Source organism: Carica papaya, chromosome 4 (genome assembly GCF_054855325.1).
Source record: "Carica papaya isolate Zhongbai chromosome 4, ASM5485532v1, whole genome shotgun sequence".
In the NCBI taxonomy this organism is placed as follows: domain Eukaryota; kingdom Viridiplantae; phylum Streptophyta; class Magnoliopsida; order Brassicales; family Caricaceae; genus Carica; species Carica papaya.
Window position 1 is genome coordinate 4,846,960 of NC_142312.1, and position 19,557 is coordinate 4,866,516.

At 33.5% G+C, this 19,557-nt stretch overlaps 2 protein-coding genes across 2 annotated transcripts; one reads left to right on the top strand and one right to left on the bottom strand.

The window, feature by feature from the left end:
• The first annotated feature begins 4,378 nt into the window (after nt 1–4,378).
• Nucleotides 4,379–7,978, top strand: LOC110822355 (L-ascorbate oxidase homolog). The gene is made up of 8 exons (XM_022052455.2): nt 4,379–5,104; nt 5,190–5,299; nt 5,388–5,658; nt 5,771–5,870; nt 5,955–6,300; nt 6,429–6,794; nt 6,895–6,973; nt 7,122–7,978. Exons 1-8 carry the CDS (start codon nt 4,955–4,957, stop codon nt 7,317–7,319), a joined length of 1,620 nt encoding a protein of 539 aa, XP_021908147.2. The 5' UTR covers nt 4,379–4,954; the 3' UTR covers nt 7,320–7,978.
• Nucleotides 7,850–9,456, bottom strand: LOC110822278 (uncharacterized). The gene has a single exon (XM_022052350.2). It carries the CDS (start codon nt 9,252–9,254, stop codon nt 8,154–8,156), a length of 1,101 nt encoding a protein of 366 aa, XP_021908042.1. The 5' UTR covers nt 9,255–9,456; the 3' UTR covers nt 7,850–8,153.
• Between the last annotated feature and the right edge of the window lie 10,101 nt (nt 9,457–19,557).

Sequence of the window (19,557 nt, forward strand, 5' to 3'; positions counted from 1 at the left end):
TCTCCAATTCAATCAGCCTCCTTGCATCAGTCACAACAGACACAAGGAAGAAGAAGATCATCATTGAGGCGACTTTCATGATTAATGCTTGATAAACCTGAAAAAAAGAAAAACACAATTTAATTGCATGCAGTAAATTATGATAATAATATTTGTAAGTGCATATTTTATATTATATTATATTATTATATATATATATATATATGTATATATATGGCGGGAATAATTTTTCTGTGTGTAAGTACATGAAGCAACTAAAGTGGGAAAGCCTCGCTATTATATATATAGGCGCCATGCACGCCAGCTAGCTCCAGTTGTTATTATTATTATTTTTTTAAATCTAGCAAATTGTCTGAGATGTAATTATGAATAAAAATTATAGTTTATATAGATAAGAATAATTAATAAGGTAAAAGTTTATTTTAATGCTTATAATTTTAGTTCATTAGCTATAAAAAAAATTTAAATAATAACATATAATTTAGTCTAAAGAATATAATTCATACAATTAAATAATACACATATATCAACTATATAACCCAATAAAATTAACTTCCAATTCGAGATATTTATATTTTGAACATAAGTGGTGCACCTACAACATACTCGCTCTTTGTTGCTCATATATATATATATAATATAATATATATATATATATATACAATATAATATATATATATATATGTAATATAATATCATATTATTTTAAATCTTAATTAGACTTGTATTTAAAATTTAATAACATATCATAGTCCACGCTCATAACCTTGTTAAATGCAATGTGTTAAGAGAAATAATTATGATAATAAAAATTTATTTTTATTCTTATTAATGGATCATATTTCTATTAGAGAAATTATTATTTATATTATTATTTTATGATTGGTAATATATATATCATTTAATTAATAAATATATGAATCTAATTAAAAAAAATATTTCAATAAAATTACTAATTGATAAAGCAAATTAAAAACATAATGAAGGCTTTAATGTAACACCCATTAATTTTATCATTTTTATTATTATTATTATTAATTATTAATTTATTTTATTTAGTTTATTTTGTAATTATTAAATTTTAATTGATTGATTTAATTTAATTTAATAAAAATAAAAATGATAATAATGATAAAATTGGGTAAAAATATTATTTGGATTTAATTGAAATTGATTTTGGAAAAAATGGGTGAAAATTTGGATTCTAGGGGTATTTTTGAAAAGAAAATCGAAAACCGGAGGTCAAAACGTAATTTAGAAAAGTTGTGCCCCGTCAGCGCCATGTCAGCAGCCACGTCAGCGGCCCATTCAGCAGCCCTGGCCAACCAGGACCTGCTGCGTGGCAAGGCCACGCCGACCCGGGAACGGGCCACGTGGGCGATCCGCGTGTGCGCGATCGGACGGTCCAGATGCGTCCCCGTGCGCACGGACGACCCAGATCAAGCATGCGCACGGACGGCCCAGATGCACGCGCACGGACGACCCAAATGCACGCGCACGGACAACCCAGATTTAATCCAAATTAAATCGCGATCGAACAGCTCAGATTAAATCAAGATGGACGACTGTGATTAAAAGGCAAAGGGTATAAATAAACCCCCCACACCTGACCACAAAAACCCTAGCCGCCAGCCCTCGTCGGAGAAGACGAACCAGACGCCGGAGAAGCCGGCCGCCGCCACCCGCTGTCGCACCGGGGAGTTTTTCGACCGCCGATCGAGGTAAATTTCATACTCCCGGCTCGTTTTTCAATGCTGAGTTCCCCTGTGGCCAAATCGGAGCCAAACTCCCGGCTAAACGGCCGAAACTCAGCGGCGCCGCCGCGCCCCTCTTCAGTTTTTGCCTCCGATGAGGCCCTTCCCGGCCTCCGTTTGATACAATTTTTATATCACCGTGATCACCATTCTTTTCTCTACAGGTTGATCGGAGCCAAATCACCAAAACACAAACCTCGCCGGAGAGCCGCCGCACCCGAGAGTACCGCCGTCGGTAAGCTTCGATTTTTCGTAATTTTTTTGGCCCCCCGAGGGCCCTAGGGTTGTTTTATCGCAGGGACTGATGTAAGTGTGGCCAAATTCGGCCAAAAACGGCCAACCCGAGGCGAATCACCGCCGCAAGCGGCGGCGCCGTCGCGGGAGCACGACGGAGTCGCCGTGCCGGAATTGCGATATTGGCCGAAAAGAGCCCCGGGTCTAATTTGGAATTTTTTGGGACACGTACAGGTACCAGTAGTGCGTTTCAGTTCCCCGAGAAAAATTCAGGAAAAATTAGGAACAAGCTGTAGGCGCACTGTAGAGCCGTATTCAGACTCCGAAAACAAGTAAGGATTCTTCACCCTATTTCCTATCACGGTATTGAAGTGCAATAAATGATAAAATGGTATTTCATGAATCAATAGCTGTGTGAAATTATTTAAGGTTGCTAATGGAGCCCGAGTCTAGTGTATTTGTCGGTCAGTTGTTGTTTGTTCTATTTTACAGTTTTAAATGTAGTATGATGTCTGATGTTTTTATTTCATAGTTTCGTGTGCATGTATCACTGTTTCATTGATTATGGACTGAATGACTGATAACCCGATGTTGTGTGTTGTCTTGTTGGCGTGAATTACCGGTTTGCATATTTGTGTGTGACTTGATGATGGTGGCTAAAGAAAAAGGAATAAAAAGTTATGTGAATTGGTAAACGAATAATGTGGACAGCTTGACTAGGTATCTTGGGAGATGGTGGACGGACCGAGTCCGTAGGGAACCCTATCGGGAACGTGGTTTCTCATACCGGACGGGGTATGGAGACCTTATGTGTTTTGGCGCCCATACCGGACGGGGTATGGGGACGGCCCTGGAATCAGGTTATAAATGTTAAGGGTTCACGGGTAGCGGGACTCCTATGGATCCCCATGGATACTAGTAGGCTGGTAAAGAGGAATTATGTTGTTTAAAGATTGAAATGCAAACGCGTGATAAATGTTGTATTATAAAGTCTATGTGATAACGTGATGATGATAATGTGTTGCTTGTGTATTGTTTTATGGATCTCACCTGGTAAATGGAAAGTAAACATTTTTATGAACAAATGGGTTTATTACAAATTATGCTCCATTGGTCGTTTTTGTTTTCTACCCATCCTTACTCCTGTGACAGTGAGGTAGAGTGATGTCTTTAATGGGTTAGTGTAGCTCACTTCTTACTTAACCATTTCAGATCAGGAAGACGTGGTTCCCGAGCCCGTTCCGCAGGAAGACGGCGAAGGGGACGCCTGAAGACTCTGTAGTTATATTTATAGTTTTTATTTTCGAGTTTCTCTTTTAATTAGTTTGTTCTTTTATACTTTGAGCACGTTTTTTGTTTTAATGTAAGGAATATTAATCAAAAATTTTATTATGCTTTCGCATTTGACCTTTTTAATACAAATATTTCATTTTAAAATTCCGGAATCGTTACATTTAAATTCTAGTCAAGCACTCTTTTACGAGGAAGAAGAGTCATACATAACACATAATATATATATATATGTATGTATATATAACAAATGAGATTAGTAGGAATTTTGCAATAATCACGTGACCGAAATTTAATTCCACATGGTGGAATGGAATTTCATAAACTTGGTTAATGATATTTTGCACATATCATGTTTAAATTTTAAACGTTGACTATTTGTTAACTTGTTATATATATATATATATATATGTATATGTATATTATACATATGCATGTGTGTATGAGATCTATTATTGGGATCCATTCTAATGTGCAATGACTTACCATGAAAACGAGTATGTACAATTACAAACGCACACCATCTCATATGTATGTATATATGCATACATTTCTCATGCAGGGTTAGAGAATTTTACATGCAAAAACAAACACAAAGGTGGAAATTTTCAAAAAATTCTGAAAAATTTACAGTTTAATAATGGTTAAAAATTAAATAATTAAACTGAATAATTAATATATTTATTTTTTTATAAGACGTCGTTGATTAATATTATATATTATATATGTATATTATTTAATTAGTAAATATAAAAATTAAAAATAAATACTATTTGATTTTCTATTGGGTTGTAAATTAATTAATTTTTATTAATTTTTTATGTGCTGAATTAGCTAGTTTTGAGATTCACAATTATTTTTAAATAAAGAAAATAGATAAGCTTCGTCTTCATTAAATTTCACATATAATATTTATATTGTGAGCTGGAAACAATCAACTATTTCTTGAAACTTTGAAAGTTGTGGATGTACGTAAACTAACGAGTATGAAGTAGCAGGATTTGCTGGATCTTGGTTTTCAAAGAAGAAGAAGAAGAAAAACCAGGAGTTTCTTATTTTCATGCGAACTAACCATCTTTCCCTAATTTCTTATTATATATTATTTATGTGTATATATATGTCCTTTTTGTTGAAGTAAACTCATCACGCTCACATCCAGTTCCTCTACGCGTTTAGTTCCATTACTTAAACTAAAAAATCAAGTTGGAGTTTTCCATTAAATGACGATCCGTTCTTGGCTGCGCCATCCGCGCTTCTTCAGATCTTTCTTCCTTCTCAGGTTCCCGCCGACGAGTTTAAGTAGAAACCAATTTTGAAGTCAAATCGATAATTATGTATTTTAAAATTAATTTTCTTCTGTATAATAATATTTTTTAATCAGAGCTCCAATGGAGAAGCATGTTAAGTTAAGCATTAAGTGCGCCGCAAATGACCTTCTGCTTGCATGGCTGTCATGGCTATCTCCCTCACCGCTCCTCTATCTTCTTTCTGTATATAAATAAAATCCGTTCTCCTTGTTTCTCATCCCACATTTTCCTGGAAAAGTGGAATTTACTAGACTTTTTACTTGCTATCTTCTGGTATGAGTAAGTAACTGAACAAAAAGCAGAGTAATCTGTTTTAGCTCTGTGTTTTCCTTGTGAAATTCTTGGAGCAGAATATCTGAATTTGGAGAAATGAAGCGAGATATTTCAATTCAATTTTTAGTTGGGTTAGTGGGTTGGTTGAGTTTTTTTGTATGGGTGAATAATGCAGAAGATCCATATAGATATTACGATTGGGCAGTTACATATGGTACAATTGCCCCTCTTGGTGTTTCTCAAAAGGTTGATTCTTACTTCTGTCTCAATTTCCCTGTTTTACCCTCAAAAGCTTATCACATAATCCATTGTTGGCTTCCCATTTTTACAGGGAATCCTGATTAATGGAATGTTTCCTGGTCCTCCAATTGAAGCAGTCACCAACGACAATTTAATTGTGAATGTTATCAACAAATTGGATGAACCTATTCTCATTACCTGGTTAGTTTTTGCTCTCAATTTGTGAAATTCTTTCTTTAATGGGTTTGTTTTGTTGTAGAATTAAAATTAGTGGGTTGATTTGAATTAGGAATGGGGTTAAACAGAGAAGAACTTCATGGCAAGATGGAGTTCTGGGAACCAACTGCCCAATCCCTCCAAATTCAAACTGGACATACAAATTCCAGTTGAAAGATCAGATTGGAACTTTCACATATTTCCTCTCAACTTTAATGCACAGAGCTTCTGGTGGGTTTGGAGCTCTCAATATCAATCAACGTTCTGTCATATCAATTCCATATCCCACTCCTGATGGAGATTTCACACTACTTGTTAGTGATTGGTTCAATGCTGGCCACAAGGTTAGTAACAAATATATTCATCATCAATTCATGATCATATTCATCTCCCTTCCTCACTTGCAAATTTTTAAATTTTCACCAACATATAGAGTTTTATTCTTGATGTGCCAAGGAATTACAAAGACAACTAGACGCAGGCAATCCTCTTCCGAACCCAGATGTCCTTCTCATCAATGGTGTTCAGAAATCTTTATCCTTCACCGGTATAAAAGGTAATAATTATAGATGTTTTAGTACTGTCTTTTTAGCTTTGAATTTTCCATAAATGTAACATGTATATCAATGAAATGTTTCAGGCAAAACCTACAAGTTTAGGATCTCAAATGTTGGAATTGCAACATCAATCAACTTCAAGATCCAAGGCCATACCATGACACTTATTGAAGTTGAAGGAGCTCATACTTTGCAAGAAGTTTACGAATCACTCGACGTTCATGTTGGCCAATCTGTGACAGTCTTAGTTACCTTAAATGGAAATCCACAAGATTATTACATTATTGCTTCTTCACGTTTCACAAAGCCAGTCTTCACAGCTACAGCAGTTCTTCATTATGCTGGTTCTAATACTCCAGTCTCGGCCCTCCCTCCTGTCGATCCAAATTTCAGACTACATTGGTCTATGAAGCAAGCTAGAACAATTAGGTACTACACCAATTAATCATTTTTCTTTTTTACTATATATTTTACACAAGTTTTTAGAATAATTGATCGTAATCTACAACTCATTTATAAAGTTAATTTGTACTAATTTCTCATTTCGTTTCAACAAGGTTGAACTTGACAGCAAATGCAGCTAGGCCTAACCCACAAGGGTCATACCATTATGGGACTATACCGATTGTTAGGACACTTATTTTGGCCAATGCAGCAACTAAGATCAATGACAAACTCCGATATACTGTTAATAGAGTATCGTATGTAGATCCAACGACACCATTGAAGCTTGCTGATTGGTTCAACATCTCCGGTGTGTTTAACTTTAACACAATTAAGGATACTCCAACTGCCGGTCCTTCATTCCTTGGCACCTCAGTTATTGGAGTCATACTTCATGATTTTGTCGAAATCGTCTTCCAGAATTATGAGGATACAGTCCAATCTTGGCATACTGACGGAACTAGTTTCTACGTTGTCGGGTATGATTCTAATCTATTCAGTATCCGATTAGAATTAGATCACTCGTATTTCTTGGATTAAACACTAATTGATATGAATTTTGTTGTACAAAAATTTCAGATATGGTAATGGAACATGGACACCTTCCATGAAAAAACGTTACAACTTGGTTGATGGTATTAACAGGCACACAGTTCAGGTAAAGACTGATCTCTTTTTTTCAAAAACAAAATTATTTTAGTACAAATATTTGTTTTTTTTTTCAAAAAAGAAAAAGAAAAATTGGGTTTGTGGATTTGGCACTAACAGATTATGTATATGTATACGTATGTGTGGTGTATGTATAGGTGTATCCAAAATCATGGACGGCTATATTGGTGGCATTAGACAACAAAGGAATGTGGAATTTCAGGTCTCAGAATTGGTCAAGAAGGTACCTTGGCCAACAGCTGTATGTGAGAGTTTGGAACGACGAGCGCAGCCTGTTCACGGAGACTGATGTGCCGCCCAATGCGCTATTTTGTGGAAAAGCTAAGAAGCCTTAAAATATATATATATAATATTTTCTTTCATTTTTCTAATTAAAATTTTAATTATTATTCTTTTGAATGTTGAAAATTTCAGTTACTAAGGGGTGACTGTTTGTCATTTGGTCTAAGAAATGTATTTTTATTTATTTTTTTAATGTTTATAGGAAGAGTCTGCTTCTACAATCACTGTTCTTAGATCTAACTATATTATAGTTCACAAATAAGAAATTCCCATTTCAATAATCTCATCTGATATTAATATTCAATTCTTCATCTTCTTCTTCCTCCTCCTCCTCACAAAATATATATGTATAAATATGTTAATGGGTATATGCACATACTGGGTTCGACTGGAATGGAGATGGGTTTCAGCCCATTGTGTATATAGATATATATATATATATATATTTACTTCGATTTATTAGCTGTTTGAAATTAGGAAGATTTTTTAAATTTGGTTTTATACTCACCTCACTGAGTTTCCACTTAGATAGAACTCAATTCAACTAGCTGCAATGAGTTTGAGGAAGTAAATTAATATGCAATTGATCAAAATTAATCACCTAATTAATATTCCCCATTTCACCAACTAATCTCGGACCTTTGATACATTATCTTTAGGTAACACACCTTAAATCACACATTAGAAAAAACAAAAACAAAAAAAAAGAAAACTTGAATTAACCTACAGCCATGTTCATATACCAGACCCCTACATACCCACAATGGAAATGTCAAAAAAAAAAAATTCTAAAAAAAAAAAAAAAAACTCAAGATTAGCATATGAACGTAATGAAATACTAAAATCATACTAGAATAAAGTGGAAAAAGGCAAATTGAAGGCTCCTCCTATAATGGATATGCACCATTAGTTGTTGAAAGATCAGCCCAAGAAAAGGCAGGATTGTTCCAGGTGTAACCCAGTTCAGTTGGAGCCATTGGAGCTGACTCCAATGTGTATGATGATGAAGAAGACGAAGTTGAAGATGAAGAACAAGCCATATTGCTGAGATGAACCGCTGCTGAATTATCGTTGTAGTAAGTACTTGCTGATGATCTGAGCCTCTGATACAGTTCTTGAATCCCACTACTGGTCTGTTCTTCCCCAGATAAAAACCCGTTTTGTTGGGTCTGATTTTGACTAGGGTTCTTCCACAAGGAGCTGGAAAGACCTAGAGAAGGAACCTGGCTAAGTGGGTCAACACCCAAGGCTCGAGAACTTAGCACAGCAGCAGCTGGTTCAGTACTTATCATGGGTGAATGTGATCCAATAAAACCCACCTCCTCCTTCACACTGCTAACTTGGTTGGATAATAATGTAGTAGTATTAGGGTTTTGAGGTTGTCTAAGCAAGGCTAGAAGATGGGAATTGTGTGGTGAGGCGGTCCATAGAAAAGGAGTTGATGGAAGCTGATCGTGATCGAACCCATTTGCAAGACCGCCTGATCTTCCAATCTCAGAAACCACGGATTTTAACTTGGCAGCTGCATTTGATTTTGTAATGGAAGTTGATAAAGTGGTGTTCTTGTTCTTCCTGCATCCACCTCCAATGGGAACATTTCTCAAGGCGCCTCCTTTAGTCCAGTAACGACGACAAGTTTTGCAGAAATGGCGAGGCTGAGTGAGATTATAGTTGTTGTAGTAGCAGAACTTGGTGTTTGAAGAATCACATCTGGGGCACCTCAAGTTTTGGTTTTCGGAGGTTGTGGAATTAGAATTAGTAGTAACAGAAGTAGTAGTAGTACTGCAACTATTATTTACAGTGGTAACTGTTGTTGTAGCTCCAGAGGAAGAAGAAGAAGAAGAAGAAGAAGAAGAAGAAGAGGGAGAAGGAGAAGAAGAAGGGGAAAGAGCGGCTTCTAAAATGGTAGGATTAAAGGATATCTTGTGCCTGTGATGATCTAGTCCTCCATTGATAAGACCAGTAGCTCCCAAGAGTTCTTGAATCATCTTTGAACCTAGATCTACTAACCACAACAATCTAAAAACAAGGGGAGAATGTTATTGGGTTTAGAGGAGAAAAGGTAAGAGATGGAGAAAGAATGGAGGATGGGGAATGGAGATGCTTTAATATAGATGTAGTAAGTAAAAAAAAAGTAATGGATGAATACATATATATATTTAGTGTAAAAGAAAAATAATAATTAATACCCACTAAAATTTTACATCCCTAAATCACTATTTGTAATTGAACCACACACACCCATGTTCATTAGGAGAAATGTATGATTTAATAGATTCTATGAATATAAATATATATATATATATATTTTTTTTTTCAAAAAAAATTTATAATTATGTTTCTGAAACAAGTAATAATTTGGCGTGAGAGAGAGGTGGAGGAGACACCGTATAGTTTCCTTACAAGATAATGTACGGGTGTATTGAGTAATTTAGAGGGTATTGACCACATTGTATCTCCATTTAATTATTTGAGTTTTTTTATACTGTAGAAACCTATATATATATATATGTATTATGATGATGGGTGTATATATATATATGTGTGTGTATATATATATATATATATATGGATAAAGGAGTGAATTAATGATGTGTGGAGTAGTGGGAGAATATATACGAATGATGGGTATATAGTTAGGATGATTAGGAGACGGGAGGTAATCACGTGGGAAAACGTGTAAAGTTCGAGGGCCCCACTTCGCATTTGTCCGAGACTTGTGGCTTCAATCTTGCTCTCAACCCCCTCGCACGCTCTCATTCACACGTGCGAACCCCTTCAATTTCCAATCAAATTAATTTATAATTAATCTATTAGGAGAAATTAACAAAAGGGATTAATAGAGAAGAAGATTCCCATGACTCATAAACAAGATTAGGGCAAGGCATGCGAGTGAAGAGAAATTAAAGAAGAGATTTTTTAACCAAATAATTACGAAATTAATCGAGTAAAATTACAGTCGAATAATTTTAAGTTAAACACAAACATGGGTTAGGATTAAACCAATTAAACAAGACTAAGTTTTGATTTGACAAAACAATCATAAAAGAATTTTGTTCACACTTGAAGATGAATGAACTTCATGATCGTGAGGGTAAATTTGGATTTCACCAAAAGATCCAAAAAAGAAAACCTCCCCGGCTGGTACTGAAACTGAGACCATAAACCTATTCTCATATTGAATACTGTTTAGAGAGAGAGAGAGAGACTGTGTGTATAAACACACACACACACACACATATATGTATATGTATATGTATATTATATAAGACAATTTAGAAATCAAGTTGATGTAATGTAATTCTTATCTGTTTCCCACCCAAAAAAAATTGCTAATAATGGGGTGGCAGGAATAGTTTTGAAGTATTGTGAGTGTGTGGAATTAAGTTGAAGTAGATAATATAAAAGAGATAGAAAGAAAGAAATGAAGGATTGTAATTGAATGAGAAGGTTAGGAGGGATGAGGGGTCTACATGTCTCATACTTTAGGGGACAATTGGTCAATCATAATCTTGGTCTGGGGATTGTTGATTATCTTCAACTTAATCTTTCTCTAAATTTTAATCTTACCTTAATAATCCTAATTAATCATTCATAATCTTTTAACTCTTCTCCTTTCGTTTCTCATTATTGCTACCCTCTTGGTAGTTGAATCATGGACCCAATTTACTATCAATTACCATCTTTTTTTTTTTTATTTTTATTACTAATTAAACCCAACTAAATTTATCAAACACTTTAATTCATTTCAAAACATTAAAATACAATGTCACATTTTATAAATAATTATTTTATACTAATCTTTTACGACATAATATCTCTCATAAGTGATTATTCTACATTGATCGTGTTATTAACATGAGTATTCTTAATAAGATTAACTTGTATCTTATACTTGGTGTTAAAACTACGGTGCATAAGCATATATATATTTGAGTAAATTATCATGTCACGAGTTATGGACGTAATTGGTTTGTATCAAATTCATTGGAAGATTGATGGGTTGGAGTATGTGTGATGAAATGAAATGAAATATTAAAGGAAGGTTGTTGGATGAATGTTTATGACATGAAAGTAAAAGCTGTGTAAATCAACATGAACACGATCAAGTTAGTTGTTGGAAGGGAGACAAAGTTGATGAATTTGACAAATGATTTGTGTTTATGATCTTAAAATTTCTCCAACAATTATAAAAAGAAAGGTTTTCCTTTTAAATTATTATTTTTTACAAAAAAGAAAAAAAATGCAAACCGAGAAAGATTTTTAATTTTTAATTTTTTTAGCTTAAAAATAGTTGGGTCGAGTTTTTACATTTAGATTATACGGTCTAACATTGATATTTTTTTAAAAAAAGTTTTATCGTTATCAATATAATAGAATTCATGATATTTTAATGAATTTTGGTGAGAAAGATTTTTAAAGTTAGTTTGTAACGATCCCGGAAATATCCAAATGAAATAAAATATAATTAAAATGTGGAAGCGTAATAAAAATTTAGGATTTACATTCTTTACACAAATAATTTAAAGTATCAAACAGTGTTACGAAATTCACTATTTTGAAAGAAATACAAGAAATAAGGAAATAAACGAAAAATAAAAAAATCTACCATCTACTCGTAATTCTCTTGCGGATCGGACTCTGAAATCTGACCCTCTTGATTTGAAATTATTAAATAAGGGATGAGCTGCACTAGATCTGTAATGGCCTCGAAAATTAAATGAAGATGTATGTATTAAAAATCTTAAATGCGGAAGCGTAATAAAAATTTTTTGATTAACATCCCTTACACAATAACAAAAAACGTATTCAACGTATGAAAGAATAAACTAACTAAAAGAGATACTCGAAATAAAAACTATAAATAGAACTATAAAATCTTTAGGTGTCTAACTCGCCGTCTTCCTGCGGAATGGGCTCGGGAACCCCGTCTTCCTGATCTGAAATGGTTAAGTAAGGAATGAGCTACACTAGCCCAGTAAAGACATCATACTATTTCACTGCCACAGAAGTAAAGGTCGGTAAAAAATAAAAATGACCAATGGAGCATAATTCATAACAAACTCATTTATTAACATAAAAACTTTTACTGTTCACTTACCTCGGTGAGATTCATGAAAATAACATATGAAAACAATAACATTATAACCATCATAAAATCATATCGACTTTGTAACAGAACACATGTCATACTTTTGCACTTCAATAATCAGACAACAAATTTCATCTTTTACCAGCCTACTAGTATTCATGGGGATCCATAGGGGGTCCCCGCTATACGTGAACCATTAACATTAATAACCTGATTCCAGGGCCGTCCCCATACCCCGTCCGGTATGGGCGCCAAAACTATAAACCTCAATACCCTGTCCGGTATGAAGGTGAAACGGGCCGTCCCTATACCCCGTCCAGTATGAGCACCAAAACACATAAGGTCTCCATAACCCGTCCGGTACGAGAGACCACGTTCTCGGTGGGGTTCCTTACGGACCTGGTCCGTCCACCGTCTCCTAGGATATCTAGTCAGGCTGTCCACATTATCTACTTATCAATTCACATAACCTTTTTGTATTTTTTTTTTAATCTCAATCATCCAATCATATACAAATATGTAAACTAGTAATTGACACCAAACAAGACAAAATAACATCGGGTTCACCATAATACAAACCATAATAAAAAAAAAACCATGATTCATGGATACGAGACCATAAAATAATTACATCAAATATCATGCTGTATTTAATACTGGAAATTAAATCAAACAACAACAGACCAACACTGTATCAGACTTGGGCTCCATTGGCAACCTCAATCAATTATACATATTTATAAAGTCACAAAATACCGTTTAATTATTTATTAAGCTTTAATGCCATGATAGGAGGTAGGGTGAGGGGTCCTTACTTATTTGGGGTCTGAAATCGGCTCTACAGTGCACCTACGGGCTGTCCCTAAATTTTCTGAATTTTTTTCGGGAAACTAAAATACACTACCGGTACCTACACGTGTCCCAAAAAATCCCAAATTAGACCTAGGACCCCTTTCGGCCAATATCGGAATTTTAGCACGGCGGCTCCGCTGTGCTCCGGCGACGGCGCCGCCACCTGCGGCGTCTGGTGGCGACGGTCGGCTCCTCCGACGAGGCACTGGCGGCTAGGGTTTATGGTCGGGTGTGGGTGAGGTTATTTATACCATTCTCCTTTTAATCTCAACCGTTCATCAAGATTTAATCTGTACCGTTCGATCGCGATTTATTTAGGATTAAATCTGGGCTGTCCATCGCGATGCGATCTGGGCCGTCCGTGCCTGATTGAATTTGGATTGTCCGTACGCGTGAGATCTGGGCCGTCCGTGCGCACATTTGATCTGGGCTGTCTGTGCGCGCGAGAACGGATCTGGGCTGTCCAATCGCGCGCACATGGATCGCCCACGTGGCCCCGTCCCACGTCAGCATTTCTTGCCACGCGGCGTGTTCTGGTTGGCCGGGGTTGCTGATTTGGCACAACTTTTCTAAATTGTATTTTGACCCCCCGATTTTCGATTTTCTTTTTAAAAACACCATCAGAATATAAATTTTCACACTTTTTTTTCAAAATCAATTTCAATTAAATCCAAAAATAAATTTTACTCTATTTTATCATTATTATTATTTTTATTTTCACTAAATTAATTTAAATTAAATTAAAATCTTATAAATTAAATATATATAAAATTAAACTAAAATTCTAATATAAATTAAAATAAATTAAAAAATAAAAATAAAAATAATAATTTTTTTGGGTGTTACAAGATCAGTAAGGATATCGCACTGTATCACTGACACAGAAGTAAAAATTGATATAAACTCAAAAATCATTAAAATGGTACTAAATTTAACAAATTCATTTATCAATCATAAAAATTATTTATGATGAAAATAAAAATAAAATTTAATAAATTTTAGTCAGAAAAATTTTTAGAGTTAGTTCAAATTGAATGTGACATATATATATATATATATATATATGTCATGTCATTTTCATATCCAAGAGGTACCGTCTTTCTCTAAAACCCACTTTAAAAAAAAAAAAAACAAGAAAAAAACAAAAGAAAAAGTTGAAACAACTAATCCGAAATTTTGCAGTGGAATTGTTTCACCTAATATTTTGAACTCGGTGATTAACATAATTAATACCAAAACAAAATGTATTTATGATATGTGAAATCTGAAGAAACCTTAATTTCGTTGTTGAACTACATACACATACACATACATACACATACACATACATGTATATGTATATGTATATGTATGACGTAAAGATGGCAATTTGTGGAGGTGTCACTATATTGGGTTCATGAATCTTATCACATATACACATTGAAAATGACGAGAGAGAAAATGCATACAGAAAAGAAAGAACACATGATGGCAGTGCTCAGAAAATAGAAAAACGTTATATAAAAAAAGAAAAAAGTTGTAGTACGTATAATATACTGGATATTTGTGCCCGTGCCCCCAGGAAAAAAACACACGTTACTGCTTCTCAAAACCAGGAAAACGAAATATGAATGCAGAAAAAGGAAAGCGTGTAAAATTGAAACTTCATTTTTTTGTTTTACAGGTATGTATATATATATATATATATATATTTCTCGTAAGTTGATGGGAATGCGGGGGTGGGGGCTGGAGCAGTAGAATCCATAAACGAAGCTGACCGCGCGTGCCGTCCGGAGCGCGAGAGCTGTCCGAAAAGAGACAAGAGGACTGCCCGGCTTTCTCTGGGGCAGCAGACCTTGCATGATATTTCTTGTCGGGTAGCTCGGGCAGTACGGGAAACCCAATCTAGTCGCCGTCAATGTTGGTGTGGGACACAAAAATTCTCCGCAATAATTTTATTTATTTATTTAAATTTCTTTTCCTTGTGCTTTATTCATACGATTCTCCACCAACTCGGTCATCAGAAGTTTCAGAACTTAGCATTTCGAGTAAAGAAAAGCTTTTGAGGCCGCCTTGTTTCTATTACATATATATATATATATGTATGTATGTATGTGTGTGTAAGTAATGGTATAGTAAGATTTACACATCTAATTTATACTTACATTTGCTAAACTGGGTCTTTCATTGTATTACATCTTAATGATGATGGTAAATTTTCATTTGAACATAAAAGATAAAAATGTTCAACAAAAATTTACCCAATCACAAAATTCAAACTTCTCTAATGTTTAAATTCGTAATGTTTTATGTTCAAGAATCAATGATCCACCAACTTTCAAATTTAAAGTGACATTTATTTCTAACATAATATCAAATATCACAATTTTTAACGGTATAATAATGTCTGCTTATTAAAGATTATATATTAAAATTATAAATTACAATCTAATAACTCACGTAACATATAAGATGTTACTAACATAAAATTATTAACCTGATACGTATTATGATTTTATTTGTAACGTTACATGCAAAAAAAAAACTTAAGATTCAATAATTTTTAAATCCAAATAATTGATTTTAAAAAATTTAAAATCAAATTATTAGTGTCACTTAATAATTACATATTTTTTAATATAATATTAGTTATAAAAATCACAATTCAGATGCTCATAAAGTTCAAAAATCACCGAGCTGACACATATTTTGATATCATTTATAATACCTTAGACCTAAAAATTAATAGTGTAAAAACTTCTAGACTTAAATCATTATCTATGAAAAGATCAAGTTCAATTTAATGATAGTATATAATTTGAGTTTTATATGTAACTCAACAATCACATGTTTTTTTGTTTTTTTAATTTAAGAATGGTATAACAAAAATCACCTTACAAATTTTTCTCAAAGCATACTGAGAATTTATTTTATAAGCAATTATATATTTTAATATTTAATCTCAAAATTTTCTAAATAACTAAATTTATAATTTAATTTCAAGATTTTTTTGAACAAATAACTCTACGACACACATAAATCATCAGTTCATCAATATGTAATAAAATATGTTATTAGATCAAACATATATATTATATATAAGTTTTATATATCAAGTATTCGTTATTTATTAAATAAAAATAAAATGTTTTTGAATTAAATGGAAAATAAGATTTTTTTTTGAATCAATAAAAAAAAAAAATCGATTTATCTAGAAAAATAAATAACTTTAAGGGATGTTCTCGTAAACTTTATTAATTACATCAATAGATGAATGGCATACTTATAGTGTTCCTTACACTCATCCAAAAAAGGGAGGGGGAAAAAACAATTGTTGAAAAGAAGAAAACTAATTAAGAAAAGTTTAACCCACCTAATCCATCACATTCTAGACTAATTAAATCAATAACCAAACCAATAATGATTTGAGAGAAGTAAATCAATAATAATAATAGTAATCAAACTTATAATCAAATTAGAAACTAAAAGTAGAAACAAATTATAACTAATTAAAGAAACATAAACAAACCTATTCCAGACATATTATAAAGGGGTAGGTAATGTGGTTAGTGAGAAAAATGTACTTAAAATAAAAGTGAGGAAAAGAGAAAGTGAACTCAACTTACATTTATACTATTTGTATTTAACATTATATTTCAAATACGTTACGTTAAGTTATTGTGTAATTGAATATATTATTTGAGTTTAAAGAGTCGTGTTAAAACTTGAATATATAAGTCTTTTAATATTTTTGAAAAGATTATGTTTTAGTTGAATAATGCCAAAACCGAAATTTCAGTACTTGGTTTTAGTATTGTGTTGAATAGAAAGTAAAAAATTTTGTATATGAGTTGAATTATAGTTACAAAAAGTTGAGCGTCATAATCTGGTAAGCAATTTTAAAGAGTTAGTACTAGTAACAACCATAGTTAAAGAAAACGAAAGTGAATATAAGAGGAAAGGGGTTTTTTGTACAACCCACAAGTTTATGTTCAGTAAGCATGAGAGAGAGAGAGAGGAAAAAAAGAAAGAATCTTGGTGGATGAAGACAGAGAATGTGTATGCATATATGATGCGTAGAGGATGATATGACATGACACCCATGCATGGAATGTGATACATTCTACATGGACCCCGCCTCATGTCTCCCCTTATGCGGCAAATACAGCTTTTGTAAGGCTTCTCACGTTTCGTCTTCTTTCATTTTTCAAGTGGGATTGCTACGTTTTTGGTGATGGAATATTTGTCAATAATGGAAATTGGTTGGTTTTTAGCTGCTCCAATAATTCCATCTCTCATCCCATTACCAATACCTTCTCCTCTCTCACTTCCCCTACTCAAACTGACAACCAAACAATTATCATCACATACATAGTTTTTCTCTTTTAGAAACAGAAAAAGAAATTTCTAATGGAGCTCTCTCCTGTGATCTATAGAATAGTTTTATGTGGGGGTTTTAGTTTCCTGTCTTCATAATCATGTTAATGAGCAATGAAAGTAACATGTCAACTAATCAGCACCCACTCAAAGTAACTACTGAAAACTAAGCTTCAATGGCATCTTAGTTAACTTCCTCAATACTTTATACCATACAAGATTCCCTACACAGTTTTAAATTTCTATGGCAAAAAATTTTCTATAAAATGCTAGTGTGCAGACAAGGTAAAACACTGAACTTAAACTTTTAACAGTCTTGAATTCCACTCTTATACAATATGTCCTATAAAATCTTTAAAGGACATTTTTTCACATTCGAATGGAACTGATTACAACTTATTACCTATCTCTCTATCAAACTCATAACTACACTTAATAATATGTTATTCAAAAACTTCAACAACTTATCTGTAAAATATACTTTAGACTGTGAATTCCCAGATCAGTTTTTGAGGGTAATTTCTCCATTCCAGGGCCCACTCTATATGAGCAACACAAGGAAGTATATATAGTAGGTGAGCAACAACGGGAAGCCCAATGGAGGTTTGAATTGAACCTGACAAAAGCTACCATGAACAAGATTCTTCCTGCAGGACTACCACAGATCATGTCTCTGTAAAAAGCTAAAATGCGGGATGATTCTTATTGGAGAGCTCCAACTTACGAAAAGTTTAGTGATGATGAGCTTCTTGGAACACACTATTTTTCACTGGGGACCCTCACATGACATGTCCAAACTTCGTCAATCCAAAATTTTCTGTTACCAAGGCAAGATTTGATTCTATATGTAACTAGAGCTTACCACTAAATAATAATAAAAGGTAGTATTTAATTGGGTTTTGCTCCGGCTTCACCATGACTGTAACATTCTAGTAATCTACATGGGAATCCCCAAATAAAATGAGTGAATGCATATTATCATATACTAGAAATTCATGTGCTAACAGTTTTAGAACAATGAGCTCTTGGGATGCCAAACTAATATTTATAATTTTACAAGGTCAAGTATTTTTCAAACATACTACTTTATTGATATAAGAGCAATCACAAGTATCATTACCAGACCCCACACAACCTAATTTGATGCTAACTAATATAATAAGGTTTTATAATTTTTTAAAGTTATTATCTTTTTTACTTTTGATTTTGGTTTCACTCAGTTTTGAACTTCTAAATTTTCATGTTTAGAAAATAAGACACATGCAATTGTAGTCCAAGAAGTAACAATATATCTAAAGATGAGAACAGGATACTGAAATGTCAAAAAACAAAACACAAGATTAAATTATAATTAGGTCCATCCATCCACAAGTAATGTGAAGTCTGCTGCTGTCCTAAAATTAACAGGAACAAGAAATTGTATTAAGCATGACTGTTAACATAGTACATAGGATATAGGACATATGCAAAACAAAAAACTAAAATTCTTTATTCCAAAACCATCTGAAATATCTGATTTTGTATATAGACCTCGAGTAGTGATGAGGTTAGAATGCAATGATGTTGAAATGTAGATTGTCAGAAAGAAATAAAATCCACATGAAGATCATAACCTCAGATTATGTCCCACTCTGCATAAAACTGGCTGTAACCAATAATATGCAATTTTTTTTTGTCATTTTCTTTTTCTGCCAGGAAAAGATTAAATAAAAAGACAAGCACCATTTTACAAGTTCAAAATTGAGTGCAAGAAAGTTGGCACAGAACCAATACTTCAATCAAAGAGAGAGAGAGAGAGAGAGAGAGAGGGAGAGAGAGGGAGAGAGAGAGAGAGGGAGAGGGAAAGAGAGAGAGAGGGAGAGAGAGGGAGAGGGAGAGGGAGAGAGAGAGAGAGAGAGAGAGAAAGAGAGAGAGAGAGAGAGAAGAATGAAATATGTTTGTTTAGACATTACATATACCATAAAGAACCCTTCTTCAGTTAGTTCCAAAGT

What these genes read in the sequence shown, in the direction of transcription:
- LOC110822355 (XM_022052455.2), top strand. Translation starts at nt 4,955, where the DNA reads ATGAAGCGAGATATTTCAATTCAATTTTTAGTTGGGTTAGTGGGTTGG. An exon ending in CTCTTGGTGTTTCTCAAAAG is followed by an intron (nt 5,105 to 5,189) that starts GTTGATTCTTAC and finishes CCATTTTTACAG; the next exon opens with GGAATCCTGATTAATGGAAT. An exon ending in TTAACAGGCACACAGTTCAG is followed by an intron (nt 6,974 to 7,121) that starts GTAAAGACTGAT and finishes GTGTATGTATAG; the next exon opens with GTGTATCCAAAATCATGGAC.
- LOC110822278 (XM_022052350.2), bottom strand. Translation starts at nt 9,254, where the DNA reads ATGATTCAAGAACTCTTGGGAGCTACTGGTCTTATCAATGGAGGACTA.